Source organism: Contarinia nasturtii, unplaced genomic scaffold (assembly GCF_009176525.2).
Source record: "Contarinia nasturtii isolate CC-2019 unplaced genomic scaffold, AAFC_CNas_1.1 Cnas_scaffold_1037, whole genome shotgun sequence".
Lineage (NCBI taxonomy): Eukaryota > Metazoa > Arthropoda > Insecta > Diptera > Cecidomyiidae > Contarinia > Contarinia nasturtii.
The window spans coordinates 463,046-481,694 of record NW_022198383.1 but is presented as its reverse complement, the minus strand read 5'-3'; the positions used below and the strand labels follow the sequence as shown (position 1 = coordinate 481,694).

General features: G+C 34.2%; 5 protein-coding genes across 6 annotated transcripts; 3 read left to right on the top strand and 2 right to left on the bottom strand.

Moving 5' to 3' along the window:
- Window positions 1-1,285: 1,285 nt before the first annotated feature.
- Window positions 1,286-8,541, top strand: LOC116343726 (hydroxysteroid dehydrogenase-like protein 1). Of its 2 annotated transcripts, XR_004201352.1 has the most exons (7): window positions 1,286-1,720; window positions 5,539-5,661; window positions 5,748-5,858; window positions 6,417-6,637; window positions 7,507-7,734; window positions 7,808-8,310; window positions 8,410-8,526. XR_004201352.1 is itself a non-coding variant. In XM_031771942.1 (6 exons), the coding sequence occupies exons 1-6, from the start codon at window positions 1,522-1,524 to the stop codon at window positions 7,919-7,921; spliced, it is 996 nt and encodes a 331-aa protein (XP_031627802.1). In that variant the 5' UTR covers window positions 1,286-1,521; the 3' UTR covers window positions 7,922-8,541. The 2 variants fall into 2 exon arrangements, 1 of the variants encoding a protein (XP_031627802.1); XM_031771942.1 differs by having other exon boundaries at window positions 7,808-8,541.
- LOC116343725 (protein pelota) lies at window positions 8,423-11,110 on the bottom strand. Its single transcript, XM_031771941.1, has 7 exons — window positions 10,597-11,110; window positions 10,286-10,529; window positions 9,811-10,218; window positions 9,666-9,735; window positions 9,399-9,591; window positions 8,913-9,019; window positions 8,423-8,822 (listed from the first exon to the last, which is right to left on the bottom strand). Exons 1-7 carry the CDS (start codon window positions 10,635-10,637, stop codon window positions 8,707-8,709), a joined length of 1,179 nt encoding a protein of 392 aa, XP_031627801.1. The 5' UTR covers window positions 10,638-11,110; the 3' UTR covers window positions 8,423-8,706.
- Window positions 11,111-11,220: 110 nt separating this feature from the next.
- On the top strand, window positions 11,221-12,029 carry LOC116343727 (NHP2-like protein 1 homolog). The gene is made up of 2 exons (XM_031771943.1): window positions 11,221-11,388; window positions 11,539-12,029. Exons 1-2 carry the CDS (start codon window positions 11,386-11,388, stop codon window positions 11,920-11,922), a joined length of 387 nt encoding a protein of 128 aa, XP_031627803.1. The 5' UTR covers window positions 11,221-11,385; the 3' UTR covers window positions 11,923-12,029.
- A 270-nt stretch (window positions 12,030-12,299) lies between these two features.
- Window positions 12,300-15,970, bottom strand: LOC116343628 (ribonucleoside-diphosphate reductase large subunit-like). Its single transcript, XM_031771818.1, has 9 exons — window positions 15,816-15,970; window positions 15,607-15,695; window positions 15,287-15,464; window positions 14,719-15,162; window positions 14,527-14,637; window positions 14,200-14,432; window positions 13,384-14,122; window positions 12,923-13,303; window positions 12,300-12,825 (listed from the first exon to the last, which is right to left on the bottom strand). Exons 1-9 carry the CDS (start codon window positions 15,847-15,849, stop codon window positions 12,539-12,541), a joined length of 2,496 nt encoding a protein of 831 aa, XP_031627678.1. The 5' UTR covers window positions 15,850-15,970; the 3' UTR covers window positions 12,300-12,538.
- A 339-nt stretch (window positions 15,971-16,309) lies between these two features.
- Window positions 16,310-18,627, top strand: LOC116343629 (coatomer subunit delta). Its single transcript, XM_031771819.1, has 8 exons — window positions 16,310-16,425; window positions 16,502-16,541; window positions 16,602-16,825; window positions 16,899-17,305; window positions 17,384-17,557; window positions 17,612-17,925; window positions 17,996-18,107; window positions 18,182-18,627. Exons 1-8 carry the CDS (start codon window positions 16,423-16,425, stop codon window positions 18,474-18,476), a joined length of 1,569 nt encoding a protein of 522 aa, XP_031627679.1. The 5' UTR covers window positions 16,310-16,422; the 3' UTR covers window positions 18,477-18,627.
- The last annotated feature ends 22 nt before the right edge of the window (window positions 18,628-18,649 follow it).

Below are 18,649 nucleotides of genomic sequence, written 5' to 3'. Positions count from 1 at the left end.
GATTGGATCCGGTTATGCAAATAAAAAATATCGTAATAAAGCAAACATTCTCAAGAAATATCGGAAATTGAATTACAATAAAATTTCTTTGTAATGGTAATAACAAAAAACCACAGATATTTTACAGTCTTGGACATAAAACTAAAAAAAAACAATAATCCAACCTTTGACTTGTTGGTTATCATGATTAATTACCACAATAATTTTAGAAAATGCATTTGAATTTATCTTCGAAGTGATTTTATAGATGATTTTTGCTATAAACAGCACATAAAAACATTATTTATTACAAACAAAAGAAATTATTTTTAATACAAACAGCGTTTTGCGAATAATCTTCGTAGTGCGCTGGTAAGTGTGCAAAATTCATGATTCAAACATTTAAAAGAGTACGAAAAAAAACTTTTTAAGAACCCTATAAGAAAATACTTTAATACTTATTTTCAAAATCGATTTCAAAAATATGTTCGATGCGTTTAATTAACAAGTAAGTCTGCAACATTTGAAGGGTTTTACAAAAAGCTTAGCGATCTTACGGTAAAAGCCCATTTGGTCTAAAACTTTGAAGCTTTACATTGATACATATGCGACTTGCAGTGCTAATCAATTTATCCCACCAATATCATGTTCAACCATATATCTAAAAGATCATGATCTGCTTCAACGTTGATTTATGTTTGGTTTGTATAGTGCGTCTGTTTTAATAGACAAAAACTCTGTTTATTTGCTAAAGTAACTTCTGCAGACTTTTTTCGTAAATATTTGTACAGCTGTGACACCAGAAGAGGCGAATTCTTTTGTTTACCCATTCAACGGTGCGCGTGTAGATCAAATATTAGTACTCCATTCACCACTTTCAGTGCACACTGCATTCAATACTTATGTATATATATCATGTTTGGGATCGTGACAGTGAACCATACAAGTGCGAACGCTAAACCAGCACACATAAACATCGTCGGCTCAATATTCTGATCGATGTGCGCGTACAGTCATTTAAATAATACAAACATTGCTGACGAAAAGTCAGCATTTGCATTAAATTCAGTATTGTATTTACTGTTGTAATGTTAAGAGGTCGTGTGCTCTCTGTACGATCGCGTCAGTGAAACTGATTTTATGTCGGCGCGCTATCACTACAATTTGCGTAAAGTGATTATACTGTGATTATTTTTTTTATTATCTTCAAACAAAATTATATATTACATTCGTGTTAGATAGACATCGCTATAGTTTCAGTGATTTTTTTTGTTACAGTGAACAAAAACGTTTATAAATAAAATTATTGAAGAATTTAAAATTTGAGAAATAGAAAAAAATAATATTTTCTATTCGTGAGCAAAAATATTGTAAATTTGTTCGAATTTATAGAGACTTATTCAAGTGAATTTGTCTAATTTCTGTAACAAAATTTAAAACCAGTTGTAATATGAACCAAAGTAAATCAATGAAGTGAACGTTTCATTGGTTTGAATATCACATTTGCATCGAAATCGACAATTACAACAGAAAAGAATTGCAATGTGGGACCAAATCATACAGTTTGTGTTTAGTATTCAACTTGTGGCGTTGATATTAATTCTCATTGGTGCTTATGCATTATTATGGTGGAGCATTGATAATTTCAAATCGATTATTCAAATTATTCGAAGTTTTCTGGTGCCATATTTTCAACCACACGAAGATCTTCCACTCAGCGAAAAATTCGGCAATTGGGCAGGTATGAGTCGGTGAAAAATATAAATACAAATTAGCTTGACCAACAATTTAACTCATTTTTACCAAAACAAAAAAAAATGATTGAAAATAAATGTTCGTTGCAGTTTTTTCAATTTTCAAATCAAATTTCGATTACAATTATTTGTATATAGTGTAAACTCCGTCACACATATAGGCTGTAAATACCGGTATTTTGTGAAACATCAACACATTTTATTTGAATACGTATCGAAATGACGTTCTATTCTCCTTTCTATTTCATTTTTCTCGATTGAAAATGTTTACCTCGAAGTAATTGCAAATGGGTTCTGGACGTGCGATGAGAGAACCAAAAGAGGAAATTCCAGTTTTTATTTCTGCAACTCGGATGGAAGTGGTAGATGTAGGTTAATATGTCATGGTCGTTGTGCATTGCACGTAAAGAGCACTTATAGCGCGTCTTCTGCATTCTACGTATGAGGATGTAAAAAAAAACGTAATACAAATCTCATTCATGCTTTGTAATTGAAACAACTAAAGAATTATGCACTTCTACTCGTTTTGCATAGGCTGTAAATGGCATTAATAAAAAAAATTGTTTATGTCTTCAATATTAATGTGGTTAATGCAAAACAAAAAATTACGCGGTTTGATGAACTGATGAAGTCGTCGTTGATTTAAATTACATGTTGTTGGTGTCTTTTGCATGAAAAGCACCTGCTTGACTTCATTTGGCCTAGAAATATGGTATGGTCTTTGCATTTACATCGCCATCAAAAACAAAATTATGTAAAAAATGATTGCGACTTCAATTAGAGCCCAACATTTCTAACATCTTCGTTACTCCAGTGTTTATTCGTTGCTATGCTACACGCGTCTATTGTATTTACCGCACATATGAAAATCATCATCCAAAATTGTTTTTCTTCAAAGTAATTATGTCGCAATGAAGGCCAAATCCATGTGCAGTTCCATTAAAAGTGATAAAAACTTTTAATGGGTTAAACAACACAAAAATGTCATCTACCAAAACTAATACCAAAAAAACAATGACGCGAAAATTAAAAATGTGGATGGTTTTGATCGACGAGCGAAAGATAAGAGGGCATCTATATTTATCATAAGCGTCCGACAAATGCCATTCAATGTTTTTTTACGCTTTGCCGAATGATTAGCAAAATTAGTCGATCAAGTGTTAAACTGAGTGAGTACGCAAGCTCGCTTCTTCATGCACTTGGTAGCGTCCGACACAATGAAATAATCATGTATGAAAAGTTGTTGTGCATTGTAATGTTGATTATTGCCTCAAGGTAAACAATTCTGCGAAGATGTGCGCGTAATTTCATATGCGTACACCGCGTCAAAATGGGTTAATGATGAAGCGTAGTGAAAAGAAGTTGTTGATATTACAAAGATACAACGAAGACCAGTAATAATTGGACTTTCAAACAAGAAGGCGAAATCCGTTCGAAAATAAATCTCGATAATTGAATTTAAAAAAAAAAACCGGAGATTGCCAAAATCGAATATGTAATCGTTGAATGCAATCTGTTTTGATTCTTTTTTTTTAATATCGACCGATGTCTTAGTACCAATTTGCAATCATTTTAATATTGTAAACGATCATAAAGCCGATTTCGTAATTCACTTGTCCATTATGTTCACGATTCTTCTAGTTAGTTTTATTTCATTCGAAGAGCATGAGATGCGCTTTATGACTCCATGACCTCATTGAATTGCACATATTCAATTCCATTAAATGGTTATTAAATGTACACACAATATAATTATAAGCGGATTGAAAAAGGCCAACATTACATTCTCTCACCTTTTAACACCGTCGATGGAAAAAAATCCTCATGCAACAACATTCAATCGGTTTTTATTTTTGTGCATGAAACCAAACCACTACAATAATTAAAAAAAACGCGAGTCGAATACGTGCTCAATAAAGCGTGTAAATACGCAGAAAGAACGAGTAGGCCAAAAATTCAATCACTTCACGTTAAATTGTCTGCACTGTCACTTTTTGCAAGAAAAAAACATTGGGATATTTTTAGATCGAACAGAAATTAATAAAATAAAAACATGTCGCCATTAAATGACATGTCTATATGGAAATTTCTCGACGATAATTGTTCGCAAAATTAGATTGTGAACCGTCTGTTGCATTAAAATCAAAGTCAATTTTTTTACGGTTAGACGACAGTTTTAATTATACCGTGCAAGCGTTTTTTAATGCTTTTACCGCTGAATAATCAGAATAATTGGCAAAAAAAATTCACGTGCAACTATAGATTAATGAAGGGAAGTGTTGAAATATGAAGCGATTTAATCGATTCCAAAAATTATATTCAAAATGCATTCTCATCCGTTGGAATTGATCGTGTTCCACTTTACAGCGAAATAAAAAAATGACAAAAAAACACACACGGTTTGAAGCCTGTTAGAGTCGATGCAGCAATATAAATTGTATGGTATTCACATATTTTGAGTCTTTATTATTTTAAACATCCGTTCTCTTCGCCCAGCCCACAATAGAGCCCGTAATTGTAAATCAAATTATTTATGCATAAATTATGAATCGAATATTGTAGAATAATAAGTCGACAGTATGAAATTCCACGAGTACGCATTCATCAGAAAGCCAATTGCACGATCGATTGAGGTGTGTCATAGTATTGGTCGTACTGTTTGCAATCTTCATGCTCAAAATATCCATGTTAGCAGCTAACAAATCCATTTTCGGATATTATTCTGTCAGTTGAACATGGCTTATTTTTTTTTAATTTTCAATGAAATGAATGGTTTTCTTAAAATTGTTTACGCACTTTCGTGTCTGACGGTCTGTGGCTGCTTTTTCATAAGAAGTAAAACTAGCAGACTCACCAATATGAGACGCAAAGCGAAAAAGAAGCAAAAGATGAAAATCATTGAACTATAAAAGTCAGTCTACACATGTGTCGATGCAGTGTTATGCAATTCAATGTGCTTCGAATCAAATCGAGAGAAAAGAGAAGCTGACGCACACAAAGAACACACGTTAAAAAAAGAAACGAGTTTTGCGGTCTTTATATCGAATATTACACAATAATGTTTAAGTACAATTATATATGGAGCTAGTACGCTTTGAGTGTATTCGGTGGTATTTTTCATTTACAGTACACGATTATATTAACACTTTTAATGGTCTTTGACCACCACGTTCGAATAAAACTAGAATTCAATCTAGGTGAAACACAAAGCGGTTCAATAGACTAACATGAGTCGCGTGTGTATATGTTTGTATGCATGTTGGCCTAGTGCATATACGATAAAAGTGATTGCATAACGGTTTCAATTGGTGTGCAATTGAACGCGAGCAAATTGACTACAAAATGATGAATATAAGTTTAACCTTGTTATTTGTTACTTGAAAACATGATATATGCAATCATTTTTCAGAGACAAAAATAGAAAAAACGATCCATAATCAATTTGATTAAAATTTACGAAGTCGTTGGATGAAGATAATACAAAAACTTGAAATGTTCACGTTGTTCTCCATCAAATAGAATTTCATTTGCATCAAACTCTTTTGGCCGAAGCCAATTACCATCAGTAATGGATCAGTTATATAGATAAATTGCGTTTATTTGAAAAAAAGAGTACCAAAAATCGTCTGACCTTCCAACGTGTTATTCGTTTTGTACAGGTGTGCTGACCGCGTTCACGCCTCATTGTTTCTATATTTAATACCATATTAAAAAAAACCATTTTTGTACAATTATTTAAACACTTTGTTTTTCCATTATTTCACACGGTTTTCTACGCACTGCAACATTAAACAACGGCCAACAGTTGTGACAGGGAGCACCGATGGCATTGGACGAGAATACGCCAAACAATTGGCCAATCGAGGCATTAATATTGTACTTATTTCAAGAACGAAATCAAAATTAATTGAAGTGGCCAACGAAATTGGTAACATCATACAAATATTTCACTAATTAATTTAAAGTACTCAACAGCTATGCGATAATTGACCGGGGTTTTTTGTTCGTTTGTAGAATCATTATATCCAGTAAAGACAAAATACATCGTTGCAGATTTTAGTAATGGCAAAGAAATATACGATGAAATTGAAAAACAACTCAGCGGTATTCCGGTCGGAATTTTGGGTAAGTGACAAGAAATTCTTTATTTATGATAATTTATGAATTTCATTTTTTATTTATTGCCAATTGATATGTCCATTCATTTTTGCGGAAAAATATTGTGAATTTTTAATTATAATTTTCAATGACGTTACTTTTTGGCATATCATATCAAATTTAATTTTCGAAAATTCAATGTCCACTCAATTTGCACGTCAGAGATTAAAGTTCAAAAATATTATGATCTACCTAATCTTGGCAATGTAATTATCTGCTTATTTTGCAAGCAATGTTCATCAATTAACATCTGCAAAAAATGTTCGATTCGCGTGTTTTCGCAAACAAAATGTTGATCGTGAACTTTGAAATGGATACGCTTATTGTTTGAATTAAATCACTGCAACTGGTTAGTACAGAAATTTAGACGCCACTGTATTCACATTTCATCAGGCCTTCAATTTAAAATCAATTGCATAATACCGAAATAAAGATAATGCGAAAATTGGGCGAATTAAAATACAATTAGATTTTTGTTTACTCTTTAACTTGTGTGTTTGTTTAATTAACTTTAATCAATTGCAGTGAATAATGTGGGACGAATGTACGACTACCCTGACGAACTGGGCACATTACCGCCTGAGTTCCTATGGAGTTTACTCAACATAAATATGGGATCGGTGACTATGATGACGAGAATGTTGATCAATGACATGAAAAAACGTGGCAAAGGTGCCATTGTAAATATATCATCGGGAAGTGAATTACAACCATTACCATATGCAGCTGTTTATGGTGCTTGTAAGGTAAAATTAACTGCTAATCGAACATCATTAAAAATACATTGAGTGTCTTTGATTGAATCTTTCGCAAAACAATTCCATAAAGTTTTTATTATTCGATTGCAAAAAAACACACAAGCATTTGAGATGCATCCAGTGGTCTACGGTTCGGGTCTCAATTGATGCAATTCTTTTTTTTATATTGCTGACAATTATCTCGTTAGCTAGTTATCTTTTATTACTTATATATGTAGACGATCAAACTACTGTACGTATTATAGTATTTTTTAAGTGTATATTATCTGAATGCATTCGATTAAAAGTAAGTTTCTATTGTGGTGCAAGCATAAACTGTATTTACAAAATTTTCACTTTACTCATACATGAAGACGAAAATCATGAAGAGTAATATTTGAATATCACCATAATCAAGACTAATCAATTTTTCTATGTCAATTTTATGTGTGATTTGCTTGCAAATTTCAAAATAAAAAGATACTTTTTACAGTCTGAGACGTTCATGGTTATAATTCGCTAAGTTTTCAATTTCCATATTTTTGTATAATATTCAGACGTTATGCGGGTAGATATCATATGAAATAAGCGGCTATTTGATACATTTCGATTTTGTGACATGTATTCGGTGCATTTGCAGTTAGTAACTGTTTGGATATCTAAAATACTGAAATAGAAAAAAATGTCTACAGTTACAGTTTCTGATCGCAAACACACTGAATACATGTCACAAAATCGAAATGTGTCAAATAGCCGTCTATTTTTTCTGGTAACGACATGTCCAAATTTGTTCCTCCATGGGATTTTTTTTCGATTTTAAAATATGGCATTTTTGTGGATTGAAATAAAGAAAATGTTCTATTGATATATTGATTTAGATTTATGTGAAGAATTTCACATTGGCCATTCAGCATGAGTTTGCACCGTATGGCATCTCCGTGCAATTGATCACACCACTTTATGTGCGCACCAAAATGAACAATTACTCAACGACCGTAATGAAAGGGAATATATTTTGTCCGGACGTAGAAACATATACACGATCAGCAGTAGCTAGTTTGGGAAGAACAAATGAAACCACCGGCTATTGGATACATGGTCTTCAGGTTTGTTTACAATTTTATTTTATTTCCATATAAAACGCATCATTAACGATATACTTTCTTTTGAATTTTCTAGTATGCAACATGTAAATTGGTGCCGACATGGGCTCGAACAATAATTGGCGCAAAATTGAATGAAAAATTTCGTGATGAATATTTTGCACAACAAAAACCACAAGATGTTAAATAATAATTCAACAAGGCCATTCCATCATCGAGCATGAATTTATTACTAAATATGTTTGGAATTGCAACAAAAATAAATTCCATTTCATTCGAAACTCAAAACAAATAAATAATAATCGCCGACATTTAAAAAAAAAAACATAAGTATGAACTGATTTAGTGATTTCGTCAAATTTGCTAGACACATCGAATTTGTATGATACTCTTGCATGAGAATATCGGCATTCTCTAGAAACCTAGAAAATTATCCTCATTTTATACAGAATTCTCCACATTTTTATACGGTATTTACTACACGCTGAAGGTGTATTTTCTCATTAAATTAAATTGCATGAAATGTATCTCGTAAATGGCTTCAATACCGTGCATGTTACAAATATTTGTTATTTCCAAGTGAGTTCGCATTTCCGATATTCGCCATGTGTAAACATAAAGATTTTTTTTTATATTATAAGAACTTGATTAGATTGATTTTTTTATTCACAAACACAGACAAACCGAAAGATAACTAATATCGGAGCAAGGGTAAAGCATTTCATTTATTTTTTCTTTTTGCTTGTTTTTGATTCTTTACAAAATAATTAAATAGTATATATATACAATATTGTAATTACAAAAAAAATAATCAAATTGAATTTGGCGCGCAATAAAATAGCAAAATAAATTAAGTTATCAACATCTTATTGATTTGTGGTTGTTTGTTTTTATCTAACGAATTCAAAAAAAAATCAGCACGACAGCAGACAAATGTTCAAAAAATGGCAGTCAAACTTCGAGTATATATAAAATTTAATTGTCAGAGTCACTGTCTTGCGTATCATTATCATCTTCGTCTTCATCTTCATCCTCTAGTTCAGGCATTGGAAACCGTAACATTGCAGCTATCCCGCTTAGTTGTGCCAATTCTGTAATCGAATCATTTGTATTAGAATCAATTGATTTTTTTTCGTAATCTTAGTTCGATTTAAAAAAAAAAACACAAAAAAAACACTTACGCTGTCCCGATATGTGCATGCTTGAAAAAATCTTCACTTCACCGCCCGCATCTCGAACGTCTTCCACTAATTTTACATACTCTTTTCGAATGTTCACTTCCTTACATCTGAAATTATTAACATGAAAAAATAGAATTAAATACCCAGGGGTTTCATGAACTATAGTTGATCTATAGATGGTCATTAAATTAATTACTATTGTAATACGAAATTTTTTGAAGGGTATTATCCTCAGGATAAACCAGTTAATAAATGAAAACAGATGTATGTTTTCATAGTCATCTAACATAATAATTGAGCACGAGTCATCTTTCGACACTACATTAGCTTTTATAATTATGATATCTTAAGGCAACAACACAACGTCTTGCGCTCAAAAATGATTGGATCAAAAAAGTGTTGTATTTTCTTTGAAGTCATTGTTCATGGTCATTGCAGTTTATGTGATGACTTTTTTTTAGTGAATAAATGACCATGTTTACTAACCGGAAAAGATTGTCTGATATCAGTAATGTTTCGATTGCTTGTGATTCAGCTGCCTTAACCACATGGTTTTTGCCGTAAAATGCTCTGGCTGGTTCAGCTTGGAGTATTTGATAAAATTGTTCCAAAGCCTTTACTTCAGACGCCGCTTTTGTATCGGACAATTTCGCTTGAACGGCAGGATCCTGAAGCACTTCTGTAATTTTCAAAGAGTTTAAGATTTCTCAACAATTTTCAATTGATGTCATAAAAAAGTAGTATTTTTCTTACCTTTCAAAGAATGCTTGAATCCTGATGAGGCATGAACTAGTACAAATTTACTTTTATTTTCCAAAAGCACCTACAAAATAAATCGATTCCAATGAATATTCTTGTTTTGCAACAAATATACAGTGATATAAACGATATTTATCACCTTATTGTCAGATTTAACAGCCTGTTGATTGAGATATTCAAAGAATTGGTCTTTAACAAATCCGGGCGATGCGAGTAGTACACATTTGACGACATCAAAATTGATGTGACGTAAAATGCCTTGTAATACGGCTTCATAGAATTTATTCAGACCAGTTTCGTGTCTTTTAGCATTATTTTTCCGTTTTCTTGGTATATTCATGTCGATTTTACTTCGTACCAGTGTCATACTTGATGTTATTAAACACACATGAGCCAATCCTTCCTGCATGATAACAGCGCCCAAGTCAGCGTTTTGTGTCACATCACAAGCCATATCAACGCGTTCCAAGGCTATTGTGTCCCATTCACGTTTTGTTAGTGAAAATTTACGATTCAATTCCAAATCTAATGTGTGATAGGCACCCATCTTAAAATAAATAAATACATTTTTTTTATCTTTTTATTTAATTGTAAATTTTTCGCTTGAAAATTACCTTGACATATTGATTTTCCTCGACATTTCGACCTTTGAGACGTAGCACACAAGCCTGTGTATCAAAATCAATGCTTTCTACACAAATGGTAAGAGTTGTACGTATTCGACTGCTACTTGACGAACCTGTCGCCGTTTCACTTTGAACTTTTCGGATTGTGGTCGATCGCACATAATCATCTTCGCTAATTAAATTGTAAGCATGCCACATATCTTCCGGTTCTTCCGGCACAAGGACCACTGACCTAAGAGATTTGACATTGAAACTCATTCAAAAATCGAAACAAAACACTTGAAATTTGAATTACTCACCCTTGCATGCCTTTATCAAGACTCTTAGCGATTAACTTCATTTTGACTTTCTCTTTCAATATTCACACACAATAAAAGAGATTCTTTTAAGTCACCTATGTTTCATTATTCTCTCAAAAATACTGAATTCAATGTACGTTAAAAAAGTACTTTTTTCGATTTTGTCTACATATACAATTTTCTCTTTGTTTATTTTGTACACAACATGCTCCACGAGTCAATAATAAAAGTGCTGCTCGTTTCTGTATTGACGGATCCCACGTTATAAAAAGACAAAAAAAGAAGCAAATTATCGCTAAAATTGACTGACAGATAATTTATTTTCCGCGTACTGACAACGTTTGTTATGTCAAAATTTAAACCGCCAAAATGTAAAATGCGTCCAAACTATGTTCACAATTTAATTCCATTTCACTAGATAGGTTGTGTGTAATCATGTCGATTTTCTATCGATGAGTCAACTTTCCATTCGCAAATTATGGTCTTAATGTGAATAACTAAACATTTCAAGTAATTATGAAATGATTTGGTTGGGGTTGGTTCACATTGTCTATTCCATTTTGACAGTTCAGTTCAAGTAATGACTACTTCATGACGAAAAGTGTCAAATGTCGGACCACATTGTTGAAGCCGCGTGGTGTATGTAAGCTAAACGACTTTAACGTGTGTGCATTTGTTTTCATATTCCTCAAGGAAGCATAAGCGGAGAGGTGCCTAATTACAAACGTGCATTCATTTAAACTTTTAAATTCACTTATTTCCACCAAGAAAATAACCGAAAAAATTAAAATGGTAAGCATTTTTTTATCTTTCATTTAAACATAAAATATTTTGAATTTTTCATAAAATTCGACGAAGAAATTCACTTATTATCAATGTGTAACGCTTGACCATATAACTTAACCTCAACAATGTGTTCTCTCATTTTTTCGTCGCATTTAGGCCGATGAAGAAGTTAACAAGAAAGCCTACCCATTGGCAGACCCAGTATTGACTACAAAAATCATGAATTTGCTTCAACAAGCAATCAGCTACAATCAATTGAAGAAAGGAGCCAACGAAGCAACAAAGACTTTGAATCGTGGTTTAGCCGAATTCATTGTGATGGCCGCTGATACCAAACCAATTGAAATTTTGTTGCATTTGCCATTGTTGTGCGAAGATAAGAATGTGCCATACGTCTTTGTTCGTTCAAAGCAAGCTTTGGGTCGTGCTTGCGGAGTCTCGCGTCCAATTATGGCCTGTTCGGTTACCATCAATGAAGGTTCACAATTGAAATCGCAAATCACTTCAATTCAACAGGAAATTGAACGTTTACTAGTTTAAGTGAAATCAAACTATTTTTTACACATTTTTTTTTTTTGATTTTTTTCAAAAATGACTATACAAATTAAGCACAGAAATAAATTCCAAAAAGAAATCATCAAAAAACACGTGGTCTTTGCTATTTTCAAACTTTTCTTTTTAGTAATTTTTTTTTCAAGGATTTTTCAAAAGATCACGTAAAAAATGTAAATATGCCGCCATTTTAACAATATGTTTGAGACTTACGAGAAGATCTTCTACTTTACATGGTATGTAAACATAAAATGTTTGTGAAAATGAATGCATGAGCCGTTGGTATCAACCATTATCAATTGAATATGTGTGTGAGTGTGATTTAATCTCGGAATTGTTGGCCTTATCCACCCTTTTAAATAAGATTCTGCTTGTTTTATTTGTTCAAACTTTATTATTATATTATGAAAATATGTGTTTTTACAGAACTATTCTTTTTTTTTAAGGTAAGTGTGGTTTGCTTGTTTTCAAAGGAAACCCTTTGGTGATAATCTAACTAATGAATAAAAAGCAGTTGCTATATGAAGCTGATTTCAGATCAAACTGAGATTTTGTGAGAAAGAAAAAAAAATGTATAAAAATAACTAGGAAAATGATAAGACGTTTAAGAGCCGCACATCATGCACTCGTCTTTGTTATCGAGAGAGCAAACCATAGCGGCCATTTGTTGTTCGAGATCAACAGTTGATGATTCGGCTGAAGGCTGCATTTCAGTTTCTGCATCAATGGTGAAATCGACATTCGAACCATTGCCGACGATTGATTTGTTCAACGTTGAATTATTCATGGATTTGTTTGCTTGATTCATCGCACGAGATGCGGCCAATTGTTTCTTGTCCACTGTGAATTGAATTGGGTTGGCAGCCGGTCGAGTGCGCAAGTAGTACATTCCTTAAACGAACAATGAAAAAATATATATTTAAATTGTAGATTGTTCAATAGTCAATGTCTGCCTTAAGACGGATTGCAAAGCAATTGAATAGCATACCGGTTTTAAGGCCAAGTTTCCATGCATAGAAATGAATCGAGGACATTTTTGCATAATTTGGCTGTGCAACGTGTAAATTGAATGATTGACTTTGATCGATGAAAGCACCACGATCTGCGGCCATATTCATTGTTGTTTTCACCGATATTTCCCATACGGTTTTGTATAAATCGCGAATCTTTTGTGGAATACGTGTTATATTTTGAATCGAACCATATTCGGCGATGATTTCGTTCTTCATGTCATCGTTCCACATTCCAATTTCGGTCAAATCTTTAATCAAATGATGATTAACCACTTGGAATTCACCAGACAACACACGACGATTGTAAATATTCGATGTATATGGCTCGAATGATTCGTTGTTGCCAAGAATTTGGGCTGTTTAAACGGAACAAAGTGAATGTTTTGTTATAAAATAAAGCGAAATTTGTCGTTGGGTCGAACATTTTTCAAATTACCTGTAGATGCCGTTGGCATGGGTGCCAAAAGAAGTGAATTACGAACACCATGTGCTGCAATTTTCTCCTTCAACGCGCTCCAATCCCATAGATCGGTCGGTGTCTTGTCCCACATGTCGTACTGAAGAATGCCTTTGCTAACTGGCGATCCCGGATACGTTTCATACGGTCCATCACGTTGTGCCAATTCACAGCTGGCTTCCAATGCACCATAGTAAATCGTTTCGAAAATCTGTTGATTCAGCTTGGCCGCTTCTTCACTTTCGTACGGGAAACGCATTAAAATGAATGCATCGGCAAGACCTTGTATACCAATACCAATCGGACGATGGCGCATGTTGGACTTTCTCGTTTCTGGCAACGGATAGAAGTTGACGTCGATAATTTTATTGAGATTTCGCGTAACCACTTTACTGATTTCCTTCAATTTTGCAAAATCGTATGTCTTATCGGCTTTCACAAACATATTAACGGCAATCGATGCCAAATTACAGACGGCAATTTCATCTGGGTCGGTGTATTCGACAATTTCCGTGCACAAATTGCTGCAACGAATCGTTCCCAAGTTTTGTTGATTGCTCTTCCGATTGCAGGTATCTTTGTATAGCATATACGGTGTGCCGGTTTCAATTTGTGACTGTACGATTTGGAACCATAAATCACGAGCCTTCACTTGTCGCACAAATCTTCCTTCACTTTCGTATTTTGTATAGAGCGTTTCGAACTCGTCGCCCCATTTCTAGCAAAAATGAAAAAAAGCATTGAATGTTTTACTGTAAATAACGGATTGGTCTGAGTTTCTTTAAAAATACTTACTTTGTAAAGATCTGGTGACTTGTGTGGGCACATTAGGCTCCACATTTCGTCGGTTTCAACTCGTTTCATGAACAAATCTGGTATCCATAATGCCAAAAATAGATCACGGCATCGTTCTTCTTCGTGTCCAGTATTCTTACGCAAATTGATGAAATCGAATACGTCGGCGTGCCAGGGCTCCAAATAGATTGCAAATGCACCTGGACGACGACCACCTTGATCAACATATCGAGCTGTCGCATTGTATAAACAAAAAAAAATGAATTTTTTATAATAAAATAAACCGAAATTTGTCGTTGGGTCGAACATTCTTCCATTTTAAATTACCTGTTGCATTGTATACTCGAAGCATGGGTATGAGTCCATTGGATGATCCACCAGTACCAGCGATCGTAGTACCCTTTGACCGAATACAGTGCACATTCAAACCAATACCGCCTGCAAACACGAATCAATTTTTAATTAATGTGCGAATTTAAAAAAGATAAGCATAAAAATCTTCTTCAAGCGACAAATTACCAGCATGTTGTGAGATTTTTGCACAACGCGTCAATGTCTCGTAGATGCCGTCCATGGAATCATCGGTCATTGCCAATAAAAAGCAAGAACTTAGCTGTGGCCGAGGTGTACCAGCGGCAAACAAAGTTGGCGATGCATGTGTAAAGTACTTCTCCGAAAGCAAATTGTACGTTTCGATTGCACCGTCGATGTCTTCGCCATGTATACCAACAGCCGTACGCATGAGCATGTGTTGTGGTCGTTCGACAATTTTTCCATTTATTTTCAATAAATACGAACGTTCGAGCGTCTTGAAACCAAAGTAATTGTAATTGAAATCACGATCATAGATAATGGCGGAATTCAAACGGGACGAATTTTTCATGATGACGTTATAGACGCTGTCACTGATCATTGGCGATTTTCGGCCATTTATTTCGGCATTGTACAAATCGCTGATTACATCTTAATGAGAAAAAAAAACAGATTTAGACCTTTATTTATTACGAATGCAGTGAAAACATCGAACTAAATATAATCAGACAAATGTGGCAAAACAAGGTTATATTCAGTGTGCATTCAGTCATACCTGAAAATGACTTCTTGGTCTCCTTGTGCAGATTCGAAACGCTGATCCGAGCTGCAAGCACTGCATAATCGGCGTGTTCAGTGGTCATCGAAGCGGCTGTTTCGGCGGCAAGGGTATCCAGCTCTTGCGTTGAAACACCAGTGTACAGACCGTTGATGACTTGGAGTGTGATTGATACCTTTAAAGGAGACGAAAAACATGACAAATTTCAAATTGAATTAGTATAGTCAAATGGGAGTATGTTTGCCGACCTTCAAATTCCAGCCGAAAAAAATATGCCGGAACAACGGTTATTTAAAAAATGAGATCGATTGACTTACCGGATCAACGTAGTCCATGTCCAAACCATAGCACAGTTTTTGAATACGAGATGTAATTTTGTCGAAATGGACCTCCTCCTTACGACCACCTATTCATTTTTAAAATCATCGAACAAAATCAGTAATTACAATATGATACTGGCAAAATGTAGCGATGACTTGACGAAAATCAAAATTATTCGAACAATAGAAGAAACAATGGAATTTACCTCGTTTATTGACAAACATCTTTGGACGAACCATATTGATCTATTCTCTTATTTTTTTTTTTCGATTTATTCGATGAACGCTAACAATAAAAAAACCTTTCTTCGTCTTGCAAACAAGTGTATGAGAACGCTGCAAATTTTTTTCTGCGATTGATAAAATTGGCGCGAACGCTATAGTGAAATGTCAAATATCTACTGAGTTTTTTTCAAACTTGACCGAAATTCTAGAAAATTCAAAAATGGTCGTTAAATCTATTGCAGAAATATTGATTTCAAGTGGATTTTTTATTTAAATAAAAAAATGCAATGTAAACGCATTATGCATCGACAGTGGCTGCATAAATACCCCGAACAGAGACACATAAGTGGAAAATGGAAAATGTTTTGAATTCGGTGGTACAGTTTCGGGCTTTCCATGCTCTGAGTGTTTTTTGGGCTTTTCTAGTCGAACTGTCATCCATTTGTATACATAGTTGTTTGGGATATTTGACGTTGTCAAATACGACACCAGAGCTGACACGTAATCTTACTGTATTTCAACATCAAGTCAATAATCCATTAAATTTTATTATTTTGATCAGAAAATCGAGTTAGTTTTGTGTATAAAATGGTAAAAAAATTTGGAAAATTGTCAAAATATTGGGAATTGTCAAAAATATTTATGTTAACCATGATTTTTGTTGTAGGTGTTGATCGCAGCCGCTGTATTTACCCGAGCAGGGAAAGGTATTTTGTCACATATATATTTTTTTTTTCGCTGGGCACTAATTTTTCGATGATTTTTAGTGATAATTTCCCGTCAATTCATTGAAATGACAAAGGCTCGCATTGAAGGGCTGTTGGCTGCATTTCCGAAGCTCATCACATCCGGTAAACAGCATACGTTCGTTGAATCGGACTCAGTACGCTACGTATACCAACCAATGGAAAAATTATATATGGTGTTGATAACAACAAAAACATCGAACATTCTCGAGGATTTGGAAACATTGCGTCTCTTCTCCAAAGTGGTACGGAAAAATTTCACAAACATAATTCTATTTGCCGTGGTTTTCAGTAATTTAATTATGGTTTTTATCTTAGATTCCCGAGTATTGTCGCAATTTGGATGAGAAAGATATCAGCGAGAATGCTTTCAATTTAATTTTTGCATTCGATGAAATCGTTGCACTTGGCTACCGTGAGAGTGTAAATCTATCACAAATTAAAACGTTTGTTGAAATGGATTCGCATGAAGAACAGGTTTACTTGGCCGTTCGTAAAACACAAGAACGTGAAGCGAAACAAAAGATGCGAGAGAAAGCAAAAGAATTGCAACGTCAACGATTGGAAGCAAATAAACGTGGCGTTTCATTGGGACGTGGCAACATCAGTGGCGGTTCAAGCTTTGGTGGTGGTATTTCAGGCGGTAGTTTTGGTGGCATTTCAAGTACATCAGTATTGTCGCAGCCATCGGTTGGAATTGGTGAAACTGCACCATCGCCTGTTAAGTAAGTGTTTAGATTTTTTTTTCAAAATGTCCAAGGTTGAAGCTGAAATTAACTTGACCAATTTTATTACTATCATAGAAAGCCGGCTCCGACACGTAATGCTCTTAAATTGGGTGGAAAATCGAAGGATGTCGATAGTTTTGTTGATCAATTGAAGAGTGAAGGAGAGAAAGTTACGAACTTAGCACCGACATCGGTGAGCAGTGCTGCTGCACCCGCTGCTCGTGCCAAGACCAGCGTTCCCACAGAAGAGTAAGTGACACTTCAATATGCCATAGACGCAATTTAACATTTTTGTAATTTCAGTGTTCATCTACGCATAGAAGATAAGATGAATCTGCGCATCGGTCGTGAAGGTGGTTTACAATCATTCGAATTATTTGGTTTGCTAACGCTTAAAGTTGCCGATGAGAAATATGGAAAAATTAAGGTTCAATTGGAAAACAATGCCAACAAAGCCATTCAATTGCAAACCCATCCAAATGTGGATAAAGAATTATTTAGATCGGCCAGTCAAATTGGTCTTAAAAATTCAACAAAACCATTCCCGGTCAATACGGATGTTGGTGTTTTGAAATGGCGCTATCAAACACAAGATGAAACAGCAATTCCACTTACAAGTGAGTACCAAACGATTTTTATCGCATTTTTGGTGACATTTAACTCATGTCATATATGTCGATTCAACAGTTAATTGCTGGCCATCTCAAAATGGTGAGGGAGGATGTGATGTCAACATTGAATACGAATTGGAACATCAACATCTTCAACTACAAGATTTGACATTGTCTATTCCACTGCCGTGAGTTTTGAATTGATGTTTGGGACATTTTTTTGAACGAATTGAATTAAGTTGATTTGATGTTTATGTTTCAGAACTGGATGTCAACCGACTATCGTTGACTGTGAAGGTGACTACCATTATGATAAAGGCAAGAATCGTCTTCAATGGAACATTTCGATTGTCGACTCTTCAAATCCGGCTGGTTCAATGGAATTCAGTTGTCCATCATCCATTCCGGCCGATTTCTTCCCGGTTGAAGTGACATTTGTATCAAAAGTACCATATGCTGAATTGAAAGTCTTACAAGTTACGAAAATTGAAGATGGTTCAACTGTACCATTCTCAGTGGAAATGGTATTTTATCCAGAAAAATATGAAATTGCCTAAAGTGAATCACATCCATTTAACTGCAAATTATGTATCATTAATATTCCAATGCGCGAAACTATATCGAAAGGTGTTATTATTTCAATTTACTATTATAAAATACAATATGCTTATTCATTGTCAAATAAATTGATTTTATTTTGAAAACAGACATTTCATGTGGATTTTTTTTT

Excerpts from the sequence above, each read along its gene's own strand:
- LOC116343628 (XM_031771818.1), bottom strand. The coding sequence starts at position 15,849 with ATGGTTCGTCCAAAGATGTTTGTCAATAAACGAG. Across the intron at positions 14,638-14,718 it reads AAAAATCTCACAACATGCTG|GCGGTATTGGTTTGAATGTG; the intron begins GTAATTTGTCGC and ends TCGTGTTTGCAG. Across the intron at positions 12,826-12,922 it reads GAAACTTGGCCTTAAAACCG|GAATGTACTACTTGCGCACT; the intron begins GTATGCTATTCA and ends TGTTCGTTTAAG.
- LOC116343629 (XM_031771819.1), top strand. Across the intron at positions 16,542-16,601 it reads ATTTACCCGAGCAGGGAAAG|TGATAATTTCCCGTCAATTC; the intron begins GTATTTTGTCAC and ends GATGATTTTTAG. Across the intron at positions 17,306-17,383 it reads ACTGCACCATCGCCTGTTAA|AAAGCCGGCTCCGACACGTA; the intron begins GTAAGTGTTTAG and ends TTACTATCATAG.
- LOC116343726 (XM_031771942.1), top strand. The coding sequence starts at position 1,522 with ATGTGGGACCAAATCATACAGTTTGTGTTTAGTATTCAACTTGTGGCG. Across the intron at positions 1,721-5,538 it reads AAAATTCGGCAATTGGGCAG|TTGTGACAGGGAGCACCGAT; the intron begins GTATGAGTCGGT and ends AACGGCCAACAG. Across the intron at positions 7,735-7,807 it reads ATTGGATACATGGTCTTCAG|TATGCAACATGTAAATTGGT; the intron begins GTTTGTTTACAA and ends TGAATTTTCTAG.
- LOC116343725 (XM_031771941.1), bottom strand. The coding sequence starts at position 10,637 with ATGAAGTTAATCGCTAAGAGTCTTGATAAAGGCATGCAAGG. Across the intron at positions 10,219-10,285 it reads AGGAAAATCAATATGTCAAG|ATGGGTGCCTATCACACATT; the intron begins GTAATTTTCAAG and ends ATTTATTTTAAG. Across the intron at positions 8,823-8,912 it reads CATGCACATATCGGGACAGC|AATTGGCACAACTAAGCGGG; the intron begins GTAAGTGTTTTT and ends ATTCGATTACAG.